This window comes from Stegostoma tigrinum, chromosome 23, assembly GCF_030684315.1.
Source record: "Stegostoma tigrinum isolate sSteTig4 chromosome 23, sSteTig4.hap1, whole genome shotgun sequence".
NCBI lineage: Eukaryota > Metazoa > Chordata > Chondrichthyes > Orectolobiformes > Stegostomatidae > Stegostoma > Stegostoma tigrinum.
In genome coordinates this window covers 11732425-11753667 of record NC_081376.1, presented here as the reverse complement: position 1 = coordinate 11753667, position 21243 = coordinate 11732425, and the positions used below count along the sequence as shown (strand labels likewise).

At 41.3% G+C, this 21243-nt stretch overlaps 1 protein-coding gene across 6 annotated transcripts in view; it reads right to left on the bottom strand.

Moving 5' to 3' along the window:
• Positions 1-21243, bottom strand: part of smurf1 (SMAD specific E3 ubiquitin protein ligase 1) — a 124499-nt gene that overhangs the window by 29183 nt on the left and 74073 nt on the right. For 3 of the 6 annotated variants that reach the window (XM_048552179.2, XM_048552180.2, XM_048552181.2), the window contains exons 3-4: positions 18825-18933; positions 14055-14188 (exon numbers count right to left, since the gene is read on the bottom strand). The exons of 1 other annotated variant lie outside the window; for it this stretch is intronic. In XM_048552179.2, the coding sequence (XP_048408136.2) occupies positions 14055-14188; positions 18825-18933 (243 nt within the window). Of the gene's footprint in view, positions 1-14054; positions 14189-18824; positions 18934-21243 lie in introns of those variants that run through there. 2 more of the 6 variants (XM_048552182.2, XM_048552183.2) reach the window with 2 other exon arrangements.

Sequence of the window (21243 nt, the reverse complement as noted above, 5' to 3'; positions counted from 1 at the left end):
TTTCCAGCATTTTTTTTAAACATTCAGATAGCTAACATCTTTTGTTTGCTTTTAAAAATCCAGGATGAAAGTGAAGCAGGAGTGGTGCTTTCAACATGAAGGCATCAGCAAAGAATGGCACAACAAAGTCCTATAGTATTTGGAATCAATGGGAAAATAGATCAGTGGACTGAAGTCATATCTTTGCAATGTTAACATTACTTGAGGTCAGTTACCAAAACCCCTGGGAGATGCTTGCCAGGAGTGCATAAGAAACTGTCTATGTTCAACCATCTGCAATTGTCACACTAATAAATCTTGTAGCAAAGCCCCACAGAGGTAATGGTTGGTTACCTTGTGTACGCGTTTCTCAAAACTTCTCAGATACTTAAAACAGTTTGTGACAGTCTACAGGAAGGTACGAATAACATTAGCTTCAGGCTGACAAATAAAATGCAACATTTCACATTATGCAAGTGCAAGAAAATAAACATCTCCATGTGGATCAGTGATTAGCACTGCTGCCTCACAGCGCCAGGGACCTGGATTTGATTCCAACCTCAGGCAACTGTCTGAGTAGAGTTTGCACATTCTCCCTGTGTCTGCGTGGGTTTCCCGCGGGTGCTCCGGTTTCCTCCCACAGTCTATAGGCATGCAAGTTAGGTGGATTAGCCTTGCTAAATTGCCTATTGTGTTTAGGAACGTGTGGGTTAGGTGCATTAGCCATGGAAAATGCAAGATTACAGGGATAAGGTAGGGGGGTTGGTCTGGGTGGGATACAATTCGGAGGGTTGGTGTGGACTTGATGGGCTGAACGGCCTGTTTCCACACTGTGGGGATTCTATGGTAAAGTCAAGCTTCTCCCTCTGATTTTCAGAGGAACCCACATTACCAAGTCCTTGTCATGGATTGCCACCTTGCTCTGCTGCAGATTATTCAAGAGTGCTTCTCCACTTTAAAAGATGTCCTGCGCGAGACATCTAACTAGAGGAATTCAACTACCCCACAAACACAATACAAGTACTGAAGTGTGATGTGACAGATACAGGATCGAGAGATCTGGAATTCCCTAGCTTCAGACTGGTGGCAGAGTTTCATGTGCCTCACTCTTGGCACAGGAACAGAAGAGCATTTAGGCAGCTTATTCCACCACTAGACAACCCTTTTCAGGATCCAATCTGCTCACCCAGGAAGGGGAAGGGCTCGGAGAGGTGCCTAAAAATAGTCTATTACCAACCTGGCTGGAAAACCACCTACAACAGGCTCATCCACCTGCGGTCTCCACACTATCTGTGTGGAGTTTGCACATTCATGCCACGTCTGTATTGGTTTCCTCCGGGTGCTCCAGTTTTCTCCCACAGCTCAAAGATGTGCAGGTTAGGTGGATTAGCCATGGGGAATGCAGGATTACAGGGGTAGGGTGGGGGTGGATCTAGGTGGGATACTCTTCGGAGGACCCATGTGGATTCGATGGTTATGTGACCTGCTTTCACACTGTAGGGATTCTATGATGATTTCTATGAAAACGCAGAAAAGTCCTTGTTATCCATGAAGTCAGGCAAGTCAACACTGATATTGCTGCCTTGTAAGGGACTTGAAAAGCAGGCAGAAGGGAACTAAGATAATAAAGTGTGAAGCTGGATGAACACAGCAGGCCAAGCAGCATCTCAGGAGCACAAAAGCTGACGTTTCAGGCCTAGAGCCTTCATCAGAGAGGGGGATGGGGTGAGGGTTCTGAAAGAAATAGGGAGAGAGGGGGAGGCAGATCGAAGATGGAGAGAAAAGAAGATAGGTGTGGGAGGTAGGGAGGGGATAGGTCAGTCCAGGGAAGACGGACAGGTCAAGGAGGTGGGATGAGGTTAGGAGGTAGGAAATGGAGGTGCGGCTTGGGGTGGGAGGAAGGGATGGGTGAGAGGAAGAACAGGTTAGGGAGGCAGAGACAGGCTGGGCTGGTTTTGGGATGCAGTGGGGGGAGGGGAAGAGCTGGGCTGGTTGTGTGATGCAGTGGGAGGAGGGGACGAACTGGGCTGGTTTTGGGATGCGGTGGGGGAAGGGGAGAGGATCGCCCCTCGTTCTCACACACCACCCCACCAACCTCCGGATACAACGCATCATCCTCCGACACTTCCACCATCTACAATCCGACACCACCACCCAAGACATTTTTCTATCCCCACCCTTGTCTGCTTTCCGGAGAGACCACTCTCTCCGTGACTCCCTTGTTCGCTCCACACTGCCCTCTAACCCACCACACCCGGCACCTTCCCCTGCAATCGCAGGAAGTGCTACACTTGCCCCCACTCCTCCTCCCTCACCCCTATCCCAGGCCCCAAGATGACTTTCCATATTAAGCAGAGGTTCACCTGCACATCTGCCAATGTGGTATACTGTATCCATTGTACCCGGTGTGGCTTCCTCTACATTGGGGAAACCAAGCGGATGCTTGGGGTCCGCTTTGCAGAACACCTCCGCTCGGTTCGCAATAAACAACTGCACCTCCCAGTCGTGAACCATTTCAACTGCCCCTCCCATTCTTTAGATGACATGTCCATCATGGGCCTCCTGCAGTGCCACAATGATGCCACCCGAAGGTTGCAGGAACAGCAACTCATATTCCGCTTGGGAACCCTGCAGCCCAATGGTATCAATGTGGACTTCACCAGCTTCAAAATCTCCCCTTCCCCACCGCATCCCAAAACCAGCCCAGTTCGTCCCCTCCTCCCACTGCATCACACAACCAGCCCAGCTCTTCCCCTCCCCCCACTGCATCCCAAAACCAGCCCAGCCTGTCTCTGCCTCCCTAACCTGTTCTTCCTCTTACACATCCCTTCCTCCCACCTCAAGCCGCACCTCCATCTCCTACCTCCTTGACCTGTCTGCATTCCCTGGATTGACCTATCCCCTCCCTACCTCCCCACCTATCTTCTTTTCTCTCCATCTTCGGTCCGCCTCCCCCTCTCTCCCTATTTCTTCCAGAACCCTCACCCCATCCCCCTCTCTGAAGGCGGCTCTAGGCCCGAAACATCAGCTTTTGTGCTCCTGAGATGCTGCTTGGCCTGCTGTGTTCATCCAGCTTCACACTTTATTATCTTGGATTCTCCAGCATCTGCAGTTCCCATTATCTCAGAAGGGAACTGAGGCAGCTGGCGGTTACACCTTGTGGAAAACAAGAGCATCAACCTGGATTTGCCATCAAGAATGCTGCCATTAATGATCACTTCATGACTTTCCTTCTATGACTTGACAAGAAGTAGCAGGTAACTCTCACCTAGTATGGCAGAAGTTGAAGCCACCATAACACACATGAAGAATGGAAAAGCTGCAGAAGTAGATGGGATTCCAGGGGAAACTTTTAAATTTGGAGGAGCAGAGCTTACCTGCCATCTGCATAAACTGTTTCTGAAAATCTGGGACAAAAATAAAATCTTTGCCAATCTCAGGCTGACTGACATCACAACGGTCTTTGAGAAAGGAAGTAAAAGTAGACTGTGGGAACCATTCGTGAATCTCCCCACGGTCCATCACTGGGAAGATCATCATTCAAATCCTTGCAAGAAACCTTCTCTCAGTCTTTGAGGAAATCCTTCCTGACCAACCAAACTGTAGGACAATGGATGATTTTCACTGCTTGGCAACTCCAGAAAATAGCAGAAACAACACCAACCATATGATCTTCATCAATCTGACCAATGCTTTTGACTCAATCAATCAAGAAGTGCTATGGAAGACCCTGCATGCTGTCCAGTGAAATTCATCAATGTTAGCCATGTCCTCATGAAGCAGGCTATGGCCCTCACCAATGGTTATATGACAAGATCCTTTGAGAACCAGTCAGGGTCATTATGGATGTGATATCTAGCCTACCGTTTTCTCCATCTTCATCACCACCATTCTTCATTTGGTCAAAAACCACCTTCCCTGTGGTGTGGACATTGCCTATAGGATGAATGGAGAACCTTTCAACCTCAACCAGCTGAAATCCAAGAGTAAAACGTCATTGACTTCACTTAAGAATGCAAATGACAATTTCATCTCTACTCTCTTAGAAGTGAACTGTCAAACTGAGCTTTAATGTCTTCATGGAAGAATACTGAAGAATTTGTCTCAGCCTCAACCTCCAGAAGATTCAAATCCTTTACCAACCCAGGTCAAGTTCCAGTCCATCCCTCTATTAAGATCAACAGTGAAATGCTTCCCATACCTGGGAAGCTATGTCTCATCAAAGACTGATATTGATACAGAGATTCAACAGTGCGTCAAAAGTGTAAGCACCACCTTCAAATGTCTAAGGATGAGAATCTTCAATGACTGTGACATCCGTACTGATACCGAGATCTTTGTGTATAAGCATCTATCTGACACCTCCACATGGCTTTGAAACTTGGACTACGTGCTATCTCAGGGCCCTTGGCAAGTGCCATCAATGCTGTTTGAGACGGATTCTCTGCATTAGCTGGAAAGACAGGTGCACTGACATCAGCATCCTTGAAGCAGCTAACAGCACTAGCATTAAGCCCACGATCACCCGACACCAACTCTGATGGGTAGGCCATATGTTCAGGATGTACAAGTTCTGCCTACCACTGCAAATCTTCTTCCCCTAATTCAAGGAAGGCACTTTAGTGAGAGGAGGACAAAGGAAGCGCTTAAAAGAACACCCTGAAAGATTCTGTCATAGAACCAGAAAGATATACAGCACAGAATCAGACCCTTTGGTCCAACCCATCAATGCCGACCAGATATCCTAAACAAATCTAGTTCCCTTCGTCAGCATTTGGCCCATATCCCTCTAAACCCTTCCTATTAATATAGCCATCCAGATGCCTTTAAAATATTGTAATTGTACCAGCTTCCACCACTTCCTCTGGCAGCTCATTCCATATATTCACCACACTCTATCTGAAAAAGCTGGCCCTTAGGTCCCTTTTAAATTTTCCCCTCTCACCTTAAACCTACGCTCTCTAGCTTTGGACTCTTCCCCCACCCCAGTAAAAGATCTTGTCTATTTATCCTATCCATGCCACTCATAAACCTCTATGAAGTCACCCTTCATCCTCCAACACTCCAGGGAAAATGGTCACAGCCTCTTCAGCCTCTCCCTATAGCTCAAACACTCCAACCCTGGCAAAGTCCTTGTACATCTTTTTTGAACCCTTTCAAGTTTCACAACATCCTTCCTATACCAGGGTGACAAGAATTGTGCGCAGTATTCCAATAGTGGCCTAACCAATGTCTTGCACAGCCACAACAGGAGCTCCCAACTCTTATACTTAATGCACTGACCAATAAAGGCAAGCATACCAAACCACCTTCTTCACTAAATAAAAACCAAAAGAACTGTGGATGCTGTAAATCACGAACAAAAACAGAAGTTGCTAGAAAAATTCAGCAGATCTAGTAGCATCTGTGAAGAAAGGTTCTGAGGGAGGGTCACCGGATCTGAAATGTTAACTCTTATTTTTTTGCCTGACAGATGCTGCCAGATCTGCCGAGCTTTCCGGCAACTTCTGTTTCTGTATCTTCTTCACTATCCCTTCTACCTGGGGCTCCACTTACATTCCAAAGATTCTCATTCCAAAGAAATCAACTTGGAAGAAACTCCATCACAAAGGGACACAATTTTTCACAAGTGCCAACACACTTGTTGGCGACCTGCCAAACATGTGGTCAGAGATGTGGCTCTGGAATTGTGTGGCTTATGAGCCACACAAGTGCCTACAACAACCCATGACCAATGACATTGAATTTCCTGGGCGAACAATCATAATTGTTAACGAGTGATTGCCGATGATAATATTACCAAATCTTCACTGTCAAAACCTTAAGACTGATCGTTGCTCTGAAGCGCATTTCTGGAATCCACATTATAGGAGGGATGTGATAGCAGTGGAGAAGGTTCAGAGGAGATGCACCAAGATGCTGCTGGGTGTGAAAGGTTTCAGTTATACAGAAAGGCTGGATATGCTGGGATTTCTTTTCCACTGGAACGTAGAAGATTGAGGGGTGACTTTAAACAGGTTTATAAAATTATTGAAAAACATTTAAAAGACTCTTAGATAAGTACATGATTGGGAAAGATTTGGAGGGATATGGGCCAGGAGCAAGCAGACAGGACTTGCTTAGTTTAGATTATGTTTGGCATGGGCTGGTTGGACCAAAGAGTTTGTGTCTGTGCTATATGACTATGACATGATTGAGACATGTAAAATTATAAGGGGCATAGTAGGGTAGAGAGGAAGAAACTTTCCTCCTTGATGAGATCAATGAGCAGAGGGTAAAGTTTTAAGGAAAGAGGTAGAAAGTTTAAAGGAGATGTGAGGGAAAAAAAAATTGAAGCACAGGGTGTGGGGATCTGGAACTTACTGCCTATAAGGGTGCTGGAAGCAGAAACCCTCATATCTTTTATGAAGTATTTAGACGTGCACTTGCAAAGCCAAAGCATAGAAGGCTATGGGCCAGGTGCTGGAAGATGGGAAAATAGTTAGATGATTATTTTTGACCAGCTTGAACACAATGGGCATAAGACTCAAGAGGTTCATCACCAACCAAGACAAAGCAGTTTATTTGATCAGTATCACTGCTGCTGGACTAATATCCATTTCTCCATTACTGGCATATTATGGCTGTGGTTTGTACAATCTTCAGGATGTACTACTGTAACTCATTCAGATTACTTAATACAGCATCTCTACCACCAAGAAATAGTACATCATTGCTCTTACTGAAAGATGGTTTAAAGGGCAGAAATGATAGCTCAGTATTCAGGTTACAGAGTTTTCAGATGGCATCGAGCGAGAATGATGATACTATGGCTTTATGAGGTGGCATTTGGGGTCTACAGATGGGCACAGGATTGTTGGACTCAAAGGCAGTGAGTCATGAGTGTTGGTGACTTTTATGTTGGGTGTTGCATTTGGTTGGTATAAAGGGGGTATACTTTGTGTAATATGGGATAACAAAGTGTGAAGCTGGATGAACACAGCAGGCCAAGCAGCATCTCAGGAGCACAAAAGCTGACGTTTCGGGCCTAGATCCTTCATCAGAGAGGGGGATGGGGAGAGGGTCCTGGAATAAATAGGGAGAGAGGGGGGAGGCGGACTGAAGATGGAGAGAAAAGAAGATAGGTGGAGAGGAGAGTACAGGTGGGGAGGTAGGGACGGGATAGGTCAGACCAGGGAAGATGGACAGGTCAAGGAGACGGGATGAGGTAGTAGGTAGAAAACGGAGGTGCAGCTTGAGGTGGGACGATGGGATGGGTGAGAGGAAGAACAGGTTAGGAAAGTGGAGACAGGCTGGGCTGGTTTTGGGATGCAGTGGGGGGAGGGGAAGAGCTGGGCTGGTTTTGTCATGCAGTGGGGAGAGGAGAAGAACTGGGCTGGTTTTGGGATGCAGTGGGGGAAGGGGAGATTTTGAAGCTGGTGAAGTCCACTTTGATACCATTGGGCTGCAGGGTTCCTAGGCGGAATATGAGTTGCTGTTCCTGCAACCTTCGGGTGGCATCATTGTGGCACTGCAGGAGGCCCATGATGGACATGTCGTCTGAGGAATGGGAGGGGGAGTTGAAATTGTTCACGACTGGGAGGTGCAGTTGTTTGTTGCGAAACGAGCGGAGGTGTTCTGCAAAGCGGTCCCCAAGCCTCCGCTTGGTTTCCCCAATGTAAACGAAGCCACACCGGGTACAATGGATACAGTATACCACATTGGCAGATGTGCAGGTGAACCTCTGCTTAATATGGAAAGTCATCTTAGGGCCTGGGATGGGGGTGAGGGAGGAGGAGTGGGGGCAAGTGTAGCATTTCCTGCGGTTGCAGGTGAAGGTGCCGGGTGTGGTGGGGTTGGAGGGGAGTGTAGAGTGGACAAGCGAGTCATGGAGAGAGTGGTCTCTTTGGAAGGCAGACAAGGGTGGGGATGGAAAAATGTCTTGGGTGGTGGGGTCGGATTGTAGATGGCGGAAGTGTCGGAGGATGATGCGTTGTATCCGGAGGTTGGTGGGGTGGTGTGTGAGAACGAGGGGGATCCTCTTGGGGCGGTTGTGGCGGGGGCGCGATGTGAGGGATGTGTTGTGGGAAATGCGGTCAAGGGCGTTCTCAACCACTGCGGGGGGAAAGTTGCAGTCCTTGAAGAACTTGGACATCTGGGATGTGCGGGAGTAGAATGCCTCAACCTGGGAGCAGATGCGGCTGAGGCAGAGGAATTGGGAATAGAGGATGGAATTTTTGCAGGAGGGTGGGTGGGAGGAGGTGTACTCTAGGTAGCTGTGGGAGTCAGTGGGCTTGAAATGGACATCAGTTACAAGCTGGTTACCTGAGATGGAGATTGAGAGGTCCAGGAAGGTGAGGGATGTGTTGGAGATGGCCCAGATGAATTTGAGGTTGGGGTGGAAGGTGTTGGTGAAGTGGATGAACTGTTCGAGCTCCTCTGGGGAGCAAGAGGCGGCGCCGATACAGTCATCAATGTAACGGAGGAAGAGGTGGGATTTGGGGCCTGTGCAGGTGCGGAAGAGGGACTGTTCCACGTAACCTACAAAGAGGCAGGCATAGCTTGGGCCCATGCGGGTACCCATCGCCACCCCCTTTGTCTGTAGGAAGTGTAATAATGGCTCTTCCGATAGCTAAGAGTTTCCTGAGGCTGGAAGAAATCATTTTGGGAGTTTTACAGAAAGTAAGCAAGGCAAAGCTTGTGGAATTGGCAAAGAAGGTGGGACTGGGGTTGCCAGTGTCTGTGAGGAAAGAGGAAATAATTGTGGCAATCATACAGCATTTACAATTGCCAGAAATACCATTGGAATCTTTAGAAATGACTGAAATTCAATTGAAAATGAAACAGTTTGAACATGAAAAGGAAATAAAACAGCCTGAATTATGATTAAAAACAGAAGAAAGTGAGTTTTTGAAATCAAGAGGCTGGAATTGCGAACTGAAAGTTGACTTAAAATGGCTGAGATAGAAATGAAAGCTAGGAGTAATGATGACTGTAGTGATGGACATCAATCCCATCATGGCCAAAGGCCCGGTTGAGATCTGCTTAAATCTGTCTGAGGATTGCCTAAGTTCAACAAGAAGGATGCAGGAGCCTTTCACATTTCATTACAGAAAATGACTAAACAAATGAAATGGCCAGTGACCATGTTGGTATTGTTAATCCAAACAAAGTCAGTAGGTAGAGCTAGTGAGGTATTTACACCGTTATCAGAGAAGGTATCGGGTGTATGATGAGGAGAAAAATGCCATCTTCAGTGCGTATGAGCTAGTACCAGAAACCTACAGACAATGTTTTAGGAATCTAAGGAGGGATCCTGGTCAAACGTACATTGAGTTTGAAAGGATCAAATAAAGTAATTTCTTTAGGGAGAGAAGGGCATTGAAAGTAGATCAAACATGTGATGCTCTTTAAGAGGCAATTATTTTGGAGGAGTTCAAAAATTTACTTCTTGAAGTAGTGAGTACATGTGTAGGAGAGCAGAGAGTTAAGACTATTAAGAAATGGCAGATGATTATGAGATGGTTCATAAGTCAAAGTTTGGCTTCTGACATCAATTTCAATCCATGAGAAATTAGGGAAAAGAGAAATCTCCAGGTGGTAAGAGAATAAGGAGATCTCATTGAAGATAGCAAAGATAGTTTACCACAGGGTAAAAAGGAAACGTAAAAAGGCTCAGGAGTTTTCACTGTAATAAAGTAGGCCTCATGAAGTCGTGGTGTTGGTGGTTTAGGAAAAACACTGGGAAGAGGGATGTGGTTAAACAGGGTAAGCCAGTGAGTTTTGTTGTAGTAGTAAGGGAAAGCATATTGGAAGCTAAAATGCTGCGCAAGAACGTACAACCTGGTGGTTGAAGAAAGTGTCAGATCTCTTTAAAGAATTTAACTGTACAGGCAAAGTTATTCATATATGCTAGGAGAAGCAGACAAAGAAATTAAGATTTTGAGAGGTATGGGAGCAAGTTAGTCTTTTATGGTGAGAGTTGAAGAAGTACGTAATTCAGAAGGAGTACCATCAGAAAACGTGGTAATACATGGAACTCATGCTGAGAAGAGCAGTGTTTCATTATATAAGGTGAGGTTGGACAGTCCAGTGAAAAGTAAAGTCGTGGTCGGAGTAATAGAAGAATTCTCAGTTCTAGAAATTCAGTTTATCCAGGTGGGAGTGATGCCTACTATGGTTGAAAAGCCAAAGGAAAATCAGTCACTGAGGTGTAACAGAATTAAATCCTGGGATTTTTCCTGACTGTGGTAACAAGGTCACAAAACCATATGTGGAAAGAGGAAGAGAAAAGATAAAGAAATTGAAGTCCAGTTATCAGAGGCTATGTTTAATCAAATGGTTGAGAAAAAGCATGAACAGGTGGAGGACAAAGTGGATACTTTTAGTTTAGGCAAATTAACTGAATTACAATGGCAGGATGAAAAGCTAAAGCCGTTGTATAAAAAAATCATTCTCAAGAAGCTCCTGGATTAGCGAAGTGCATGTGAGACAATCTATTTTACTGATTTTGCCTTTGCCAAGGGTATGTTTATAGGATGTTATAAAGTTAAATTATTCTAGTTTCTTCTTTCTTTTATTGTAATTTAGCTATAATGTATGAATAAAAGTGCATTTTGTTTCAAGGGACCGGTAGTTTGACTAAATGAATTGCATCCAGAATGTAACGCCTGTCACTTGCCATTAAAAAAAAAGTTAGGGTGTGAGCTAACATCTTGATAATATTTTGAGGCAGTTTGGTCTGGCCCATAACAGGAGGAATAAAAACGCAAAACTTCATACATTTGTAAAGAGAAAACAGGGTTCAGCAGATTTGAATGAGTGTTTCTGATTAGGTAACAGATGGGTTGATGAGGGTAATTTGGTCACTGTGGGACAAATGGGCTATCAAAAGTATTTGATAAAGTGTCTCAAAATAGGTCCATGAGCAAAATTAAAACCCAGAAATAAAAGGGACAATGTGTCTACAGATATGAACCTGGCTGAGTGACAGGAAACACAGCCAGTTGTGAACAGCTGTATTTCAGACTGGAGAAAGTAATACTCCAAGGTTCAGTATTAAAACCACTGTTTTTCTCGTTCTATACTAATGGCCAAGATTAGGATCTGGAATGCACTGTCAGATGGGATGGTGGAAGCAAATTCTATCATAGTTCTTTAAACAAAGAAGGAATATTATTTGAAGAAAATAAATGTTGTAAAGGTTTGGCAGTGGGATAGGTGACTTGTACTTGAGGAGACAGCAGAGACATGATGGGCCAAATTAACACTTTCTGTGCTACAATCATTCACTGAGGGAGGCAGGCATCATGATACAAGTTACATGATACAACTGACAAAAGGGGTGATATTTTAGAAATGGGAACATTTGAGTTAATTCTAAGAACAAGAAAGAGATGACACAAGCAGGAGTACAATATTGTCTGTTTGGGGCCTGAGGGAGATAGAATAGCAAATATGTTGACAAATTGCAAAGAATTACAGAAACAACAAAGCAGGAGATATAATTATTCTAGTATTAACAGATTAAAACAAAAGTCAGTGTGAAAGGTAAAGAGGTCACTGAACACTTAAAATTCATTCAGGGAGAGCTTTTTTTGCCATTACTTAGAAAACATAATATTAGGAGGAGCAATCTATATTTATATTTTTAGGAAAGGAAGCTGAGCAGGTACAAGAGGTATGAGTGGAAGACAATTTGGTGGTGGTGATCGTAATGCAGTTAGAATGAGAACAGTCATGGAAAAGAATAATGACAAACAAAGAGTACACATTTTAAAGTGAGGAAAACCCAGTTTTCTTAAGCTTAGATGAGATTTAGAAAAAGAGAAGTGAAACAACTATCTTAAAATAAATTAACGTCAGAGAAATAGGATGCATTCTGTGAAAAACAGACAGGGCTCAGATTAGATCAGTGCAGGATAAGGCGAAAAAGAAAAGCTTATGTCAAATATTAGAAAATTCAAGCACAAAGATGAGGAAATACTCGTGAACTCAAGAAGAAAATCATGAAAACAAAGAGACGGCATGAAAAATTTGACAAGTAAAAGCAAAGAAAACGTAACTTTCTTACTGAGTACATCAAGGGCAAGAGGAAGGTTGTTTAGAGAAAATACATAACTTGGCATTTGGAGGCATAAGGCACAGATATGGTTCTTAATAAATTCTTTGCACCTGTCTTCACAAAAGAGGAAAACCATGTAGAAACTCCAGTTGAGGGGAAGGACATATGAAATATTAGATGATAGAAACATCATGAGAGGAATCATTAGGGGTTCAGCATTTTTAAACATAGATAGATTACCAAGTACAAATGAAATGTTTCACAGACTGCTAACAGAAACAAGAGATGAAATGGTATAGGCTCTGATTATTGTTTTCCAATCTTGTCTGGCTACAGGAATAATATTGGAGGACTGCAACATTGTACCATTGCTTAAAAAGGACAGGTTGACTAATTACAAGTTAACTGGCCTAAACTCAGTGGTGTACAATCTATTCGAAAAATTGTGATGGACAGTATAAATCCTCATTTGGAAAGACACAGATTAAACAAGAACAACAGCTTGGATTTCTTAAAGTAAAATTTTTTAAAAATTAATTTCACTGAATATTTTTGAGGAGACAAGATGGAGGAGGGGGTTGCTATCAAATATAGCTGATTTGTTGAAGACTACATGAACCTTAGTACAGTTTGTAACAAGACGCCACAGGATCCTGGTCAGGAAATTAAAAACACTTCAGATCTAAAGGTAAGTGGCATGTTGGGTTCAAAACTGGCTTGTGGCAGAAAGCAAAGGGTTAGAGTTAATGATGTATTTATGACTGGAAGATTGTGCAGAGTTCAGTACTAAGCCTTTGCGTTTTTGAGAATTATATCAATGATTTAAACTTAAATTTAGCGAATATCATGACAATGATGACACAAATATTAACATGCATTTGATTACTGAGAAAGAAAACTATAGACTGCAGCAAGATATCAATGGCCTGGTGAACTGGACAGAAAAGCAGTAAATGAAATTCACTTTGGCAAGTGTGAGCTAATGTATGGGGAGGGCATAAATTTTGAACCTCTACCGAGAGAAGAGCAGCAATGCTGCAAGAAAAGCCTAGGTTATAGGTCATACTGCTCTAGGTCATACTGCAACCTGACTTCAACATTTGTCATTGGTGGGCAATTTTGAGAATTCCTTACTTTTCAGTAAAAAATTACAATGATTCAAAGAACTGGCCATTACTTTCTCAATGCAACTAGGACATAAGTAATAAATGCAGCCTTGCTAGCATCACCCAAATTCTGAGACTCCTACAAAACGCTGTTCCACTTTGTATATTCAGGTATCAGCCTTGGTTCAGTGTAATTACTCTTGGCAAAATAGTCATCAATTCTCATCCCACTCCAAAATCTTTGGCATATAACCTAGGCGGATACTGCGGTGCAGTGTTAAAAGTGCACTGTCCAGTCAAAGGTGCTCTTGCTCTTCAACTGATTGTAAAATATCCCATGGCACATAGAGGGACAAAGGGTTCACCTAGTTTCCTACCCATTATTTATGCATCAATCACCAAACAGCAGATTATTAACTTAACTTACTACTGTTTACAGGATCTTTTGTCCATAAACTGACTGCCACTTTTACCCATTTTGCAAGTGATCAGAGAACAAAAAACACTTCGTTGGCTGTGAAGCGTTTTTTGAAAATTCTAAAGTTATCAAAGGTTCTATATTGATGTACATTCTTTAATTGTTTTTAAACAGAACCAACCCTCTCTTCCAAACAAAGTCCAGCACAAAGTGAATTACCTTCACAAAACAAAGGAGAAAAATCCAATGCCACTTTCCAATATCTGACACACTTCTATTAAGGAGATGAAAACACCCTTTTTCCATTCTCTGCTCCACAATAACAATGATCCCCAAACCATCATATTATCCAGAATCAAAAGAGATTTATCCCATCTGTACCAAGCTATTCAGAGTGCCAGAAAAATTATATGCCTTGAAAATTATAACTCAAATAATTCATTATTTAATCCTTGGTTATACATTAGTTCTACTGCCAAAAAAAATTATCAAGAGACAGACTACATACAGCCAGTGTCCTTTAGCCTACTGATGGCATTTGATAGCAGCCGAACACAGCCCAGGAAGCCAGCTCCCTGTTTCTTATGTATTTTCTTGTGATTCCATATGCTTATAGTAATTGAATCTGCTTTTCCAATGTACCTGTAAAGGAAGAAGTTATGATTATGAAAACAAAAGCATCATCACAAACAATTTAAGATGTTGAAAAATTCTGAAAAGCTCAATTAATGTGTTTCTCATTTCTCGGATTAATTTTGTTACATTTAACTGGTGCTTTGGGGAATAACTGAAACTAACTGGCCTTAGAAGGAATACCAGAATAAAGTAGAACTGACAGAAACAGACAGCAGTTGAAAAAGAATGGCTTCAGAAAGAGTATGGACCCATTTGGGGAAGCTCAAGTCATTCTAGAATAAATTTGGTGTGTGTATGTGTAAATGCAAGGGAGCATGGTAAGTAAGTCAGTGAGCTGAAAAAACAAGCAGCTATAGGGGAACTATGACATCATGGAAATAATGGAAACATGGCTTAAACAAGAGGAGAAATGGACACAATATTCCTGTCTACAATGTTTTCAGAAAACATATAAAAGGAAAAAGCAGTGGCAGGTCTGAGCAAAGAGACTGGTCAAGGAGTAAAATGGGATGATGTGCTTAAGAATTCAAAGACAAAATCCCATTACTTCGACTTAAGAAACTGCATAGCTGTTACAATGTTGAGTGTATACCATGAGCTACCAACATTGGGAAGCAAACAGAAGTACAAATTTACAAGCTGTAGTAAAATGGAAGAACTAGAGAGTTTATGTTCTGTTCATTCACTGGGTGTGAGCATCACTGGCAAGGTTGGCACTGGATTGACTATCCATAACCGGTCTTTAGGAGGTGCTGTTGGGCTGCCTCTTTGAATCACTGCAGTCCATCTGTTGTAGATACATCAAAAGTGTTTCTTGGAAGGGAATTTCAGAATTTTGACTCAATATTAGGGAACCAACAGCAATATAGCTTTAAATCAGAATGGTGTGTGACCTAGTGGGAGCCCGGAGGCAGTGGTATTCCCATATGTCTGCTGCACTTGCAGTTTTATGTAGTAAAGGTTGCAGCTGCTGTTAAGAGGATCCTTAGGAAGTTACTGAAGTGAATTTTGTAGATGGTACACACCTTTGTCAATGAGCATTAATGGTGCAGGGAGTTAAGTGTTTACAACAGTGGAAGGGATGCCAATCAAGTGGGCCATGGTGACCTGAATAATTTAGGGATTCTGGAGGCATATTGCAGCTGTGTTCTTCCAGGTAAGTTGGGAGCATTCCAACACATTTGTGACTTGCGCATCGTAGCTGTAGACAGGTTTCAGGAGGTCAGGTGAGCTAAATACTGCAGAATTCCAAGCCTCTGACCTCTTATAACACTGTGTTGATACAGTTCATCCATATTATGATTCTAATAATTCCTAAGATGTAGACAGTAGGGAATCTAATGATGGTAATGCCATCAAACATCTAAGGGAGATGGCTACACTTTCTCATTGGAAATGGTCCTGCAATTTTGTGGTGCGAATATTACTTGTCACCAAGCATCCCAAACCTGAATGTTGCCTGGATCTTGCTGCCTGTGAGAACTGGCTGCTTCTGTATGAGAAGCTGTAAGCATGAAATACCATGCAATCATTAGTGAATATCCCAAATACTAGTCTTATAGTGCAGAAAAGATCAAGCAGTTGAAAATAGTTGGGCCATGGACACTACTAGGGCAACCTTGCAGCAATGTCCTGTAACCGAGATGACTGACCGACCAATAACTACATGCAGCTTCTTTTATGCTAGCTATGATTTTCATCAGTGAAGAAATTTATTTAATTTCTACTGTCCTCAGTTTTTCAAGAATCGTTTGGTACCTTGAGGTCATTCTTATTTGGCGAGATTGGGCTGACATGAATTTTGAAGACAGGACATACTTGGGACAAGTTTCCAGTGCTACAGCAATACTGGAATAGATAGGCTAAGGTTTGTTCTAGAGCTCAGGTCTTCAGTCATAGAGGGGGATGATGTCAAGGCTCCATCCTTAGCTGCATCGAGTACACAGAACTGATTTCTGATATCACATAGACAGAGAATCAAATTGGCTAAAGGCTAGCGTTTCTGATTCATGGGATTAAGCAGACACTGGCTTGGAAAAGGAAACTAAAAGATAAGAAGCAGAGAGTAGTCATGAATAGTTGCTTTTCAGACTTTTGGATTGTGTGCATAGATAACTCCCAGTGGTCAATGAGGGCACAAACAACCTTTCTGAGACATTTGAAACTGGATGAACAGTGAGGAGAATAGTAACAGACTGGTGAAAATGTACAGACACATGGTAAATGAATTTTGAATGTGATTTAGGCAATGTAGACTAAATGGCACAATGCTAGAGGGGATAAATGAGCAAAAAAGTGTTAAAGTAGTAGGTCAAGTTCAAAAAGGCTGTTAAATATCAAGATCCTTGGCTTTATAAATAAAGGGTTACAGTACAAAAGCAAGAAGGTTGTAATGACTTTATAAAACATCAGTTAGGCTTTATTGAGAGTACTGCAGTTATTTCTGAAAACCACACTTTATAAAGGATGTTATATCTTTGAGAAGGTGACAGGAAATTGACTAGAATGTATCAGAGATCAAGGATGAGTTGTAGAGAGACTAGAGAAATTGAGTTTGTTCTTATTAAAGTGTAGAAGGTCAAGAGGAAAGCTAACAGTGCTATTCAAAATCATGAAAGACTCTGATAGTTTCTATTTATTTATTCTGTATCCAGTGGTAGAAGGGTAAGCAACCAAAGAATACAACTTTAATGTAATGGGCAAAAGAGCCAGAGGGGACATGCGGAAAAGAAAAATCAGACAGTGAGTTATAATGATTTTGAATACAGTGACTTAAAAGATCAATGGTAGCAGAGTTGACGATAATTTTCAAAAGGGAATACTTCAAGGAAAAACTTTTTCAGGGCTATGGGGAAAGAACAAGGGAGCAGAATCGATTAATTCTACAGAGAGACAGCACAGACACAAAAGGCCAATTGCCACCTTCTGTGCTACATCAATGATTCTACAACACCAAGACAGTCTCGTTGCATATAAACACAGCCAATCTAAAACAAAATGTCCATTTTTCCACTGATGGTGACTAACTTTTTGCAAGTTTTTATACACTTCTAGCTGCACCTTCATCAAAACTGAAACCATCACCAGACATTTTCATGCACACAACTAATAATGACAAAAACCAGGCCATATAAAATCATTCCCGTCTTCTGGTAGCAAGCTTCAGAAATGGTATTTTTTAAATATCAACTTGCTTGAATATATTATGATACACCTCCAATACTATCGAATCCTGAGGTAGAACTTGAACCTGGACCTTCTGACCCAGAGGTAAGGACACTACCACTGCACCTCAAGACCCTAGTTCTTTCTCAAACAAACGACAACAGCATATCTACTCGGATGCTAACACTTTAATGATATTGCTGGCTGGCTCAAAGTTGGCGGTGGAAACAATTAGGATGAAATATCCATGATTAAAAATGAATTGGGTTTTCATTAAAGATGGAATGTGAATCTATGATCAGTTTGTACTTTAGAATAGTAAATTAACGATCACTAAATTATTCAAACATATTTTTGTGCAAAAATATAGATCAGACATTGGTTCACAGCTAATTGTTCCACACTAAGCATGTTAATCATCTTCAATGATGTAAGACCTTAAAAACAACACACTTTCTTTCTGCCAAGTTTCATTTTGCAATTGCAATGTCCAAAATATCATACACATTTATCAATTACAAGTATGCAAAAATCTGAAGTTAAATCAATATGTCTTCACATTTAAGAAAATTGTTAGAATTATGTACTCAGCACGTTCAAGGTGCTTAATTTAGATTTAATACAAATTAAATTTGTTAATTCTTTCAATTCTATTACTGCACAACAAAGATTTTGTTAACTAGTTGTTAGAACACAAAAATCAGGCAATGAGATAAGTTTGTGAAATTCAGTGTCTCTTGATTTCAGAAAGATGTTAGCATTGCATTATTCAGCTTTTTACACCTATCCTGACTCTCTCTACCTTGTTTCCTGCTTTCAGGCAATCCTTAAAATCAACCTCTTCGATGGGTTTTTGTCATCTGAACTAATCTCCTCAAATGGACTAGTGTCATACTTGGGTTTTGTGTCCCAAGAACCTAGGGATGTTTCACTGTATAGATGCTATACAAATGAGCTGTTGTTCCTGAACAACACTTTCTTATAGCACAAGGCAAATTAATGTTAATTAAGGGAGCATGAAGCTTTGACATTTTTATGATGGAGATAGATGCCACAGCAGGAGCAGGAGTCTAGACTGATCTTTCTGGATCAGAAAGTTTATTCATACAAAGTAACTGCATCTTTTATTGTGGAAATACCTAACTAAAAATGAAAATAAGATGAAAATAACTAAATGTGATCCAAATTATGTCCTACTCTATCAACCACGAATTATCAATAATTGTCCCTCTCTATTGGTGCCTGTCCAAATGCAAATACCACAATGCCATCATTACATTCTGTATTAAGTATTTCTACATAAATTGCCATTTTGTGTAGATGAAGGATAATTCAAATTCCAATTCAAACATTGGTGCACCTTATGAAATTTCTGGGCTTTTAACATAATTACACTATACAACAAAAAACTAATTTAAAGCATAATGACCTAAGCCCAAGAACTATAAGAAACTCCAAAAACAGAAACTGCACTCACAAGTCATAGTGTTGGTTCCATTTTGGATCAAGTGTATTTTTCACTGTGTCTGTTGAATGACACTGTCCGGAGCCATCTACAATAATTTTGGCAAAAGGGTCCGGTAATCCTATTCAAGGCAAAAAATAATTACTCTTATTTATAACAGATGAACTGTTAATAATCTAGCAACACTGCAAGTAATTGGAAACTGCATTCTGACCAACACTCATACATGAAACTCTAAAGTCTTCACGGATCAAAATCATAAATAACTTTGATTACATTTCAGCTTCTATTAGTCTCTAATCTAAAATTACATTTCCAAATATTGCTCAAAGCATTGGCACAGAAACTTCATTACAGTCCTTTGTGGGTACATTCAAAACATGCAACAAATGATTCTGTAATACATTCTGCAAGGATACTTGCTGAATTGAGTAAGTTAACAAAGTCATTCATGATGCACTGAGTTCAACAGTTCAAAGTTAGCTTTCCCCTCCGCTATTCTGTAACATGCCTAAGCTTATAAAGGCTACAGAGAAAGTTTCCAATTCTTGTCAAACCTACATATGTTAGTCCCATTAAACATTTCACTCTTTTGTCTTCAGACCCTTCTGAGGAAGAGTCACCGGACCTGAAACGTTAACTCTGCTTTTTCCTTCACAGATACTGCCAGACCTGCTGAGCTTCTGCAGCAACTCTGTTTTTGTTCCTGATTTACAGCAACCACAGTTCTTTCGGTTTTCACTCTTTTGAGAACCTTGGCCCTTACCCACTAGGACCAAACTAAAATTTCACAGTTTACCTGTTCGTCTTTAGTCTTATTCAGGCAGTGGGTACAATGGGAACTGCAGTTGGCACTCACTTGCTCTTAAAATACAAGTCTTCAGATTCCTGACAAAACTACATCGAACAAAACCTTTCTTTATTGCCTACATTTTGGTGAGGCATGATTACGAAGTTCTACCAATTACTTGAGTATGAAACACAATGTGATCAGGGAACAGAATGTTTTGCAAAACAAGATCTAAATTCAAGAATTTAATATAAATCAGACCTCTCTCTAGATCGATGCTTGAAATGCGATTTAGAACTTTAAAACCGCAAGCTAGTTAAGATACCTAATGAATGGAAATTTCTCATGGTAGTTAACAGCTGTTAATTATCTAGAAAGAAGTTGCCAGAATAAGTGTTAATTATTGTAGCAGGAAGTTGATTTAGCCATTCTAATTTAGATGTGAGTCAAATGTTTCTGTATGAGTATACAGTGCTTACTACAACACAGTGGGAACAGTGTGTTTGACTGAGCTGGGGAATTTGTGCAGAGAAGTTAGATTTCATTGTGTTTAGTTTACCTCCACTGGTTGGTGAGAGGTCCTCTGTCTCCCAGCTGGAAGACTGAAATTTGTTATTTCTTTATTAAATTAATAACAGGGATTTACTAAGTTAATAAATGAATAACTAGTCAAATCAATAACCAAAGTTAGATAAACATGGGAAGGGCAGAAGGTATGTCATAACAATATGTGGGAGTTTGGAAATAGCATTCCAATCCTGGATAACAAAATGTGAAGAAAACATCTATAGCTAAACAACATCAGCTCAGAGTTGCTAAATTGGAGCTTCATACATTGCAGCATAAGAGGTTGTTTGAAATTTTGATCCAGGAGCTAATCCTGGATGGTCAGAGTCGGAAAGGAGTGACTGTGAATTATGCAGGTTATGGAGATCCAGCATCTAGTAATGGAGGAGTCTTGGTTGTTAACTTTGAAAATCATTTATAAGATTTATTGTAGTCATGTGCAAGAAAACTAAGAGTACAGGGTTGACGAGCAAACTGATCATAGCTTTATGGTCTAGGAACATATTCAAGGGGAAGTAATGAAAAGCAATATGATAGTGATTGAGGACATTATCGCCAGGGAATCAGACATTTTTTTCCAAAGCTATGACTGAGAGTTCCAAAGAGTGTGTAGTTGCCTGATGCCAGAGTTAAAGAATTTTCTTTCTGACAGGAGACAATCTTGGAACAGGAGCAGGAAGACCTAATTGGTGTGATCCACATAGGAACCAACAACTTTGGATAAACTAGGGACAATGGCCTGTTCAGAGAGAATGAAGAGACAGAATTAGTTTAAAACACAATCTCAAAAGTAATAACATCTGGTTTGTTGTTTGGTTCATATACCAATTGAAATACGTCTAGTAGATCAGAGAATTAAAAGCTTGGCTCAAAAACAGATGTGGGATGAATGGGCTTCAATTCATTGCATTGGCATCAGTATTGGGGAAAGAGGGTGTTGAGATGGGTAGCATCTGAAACAGGCTGGGCTCAACATCCAGGTGAATTATATAACTAAGAGAGCTGCAGGCAGCCCTTTACAGTGAGGATGGGCAGGATGGTGAAGTAATATCTGGAAATCTGAAAGAGAAATAA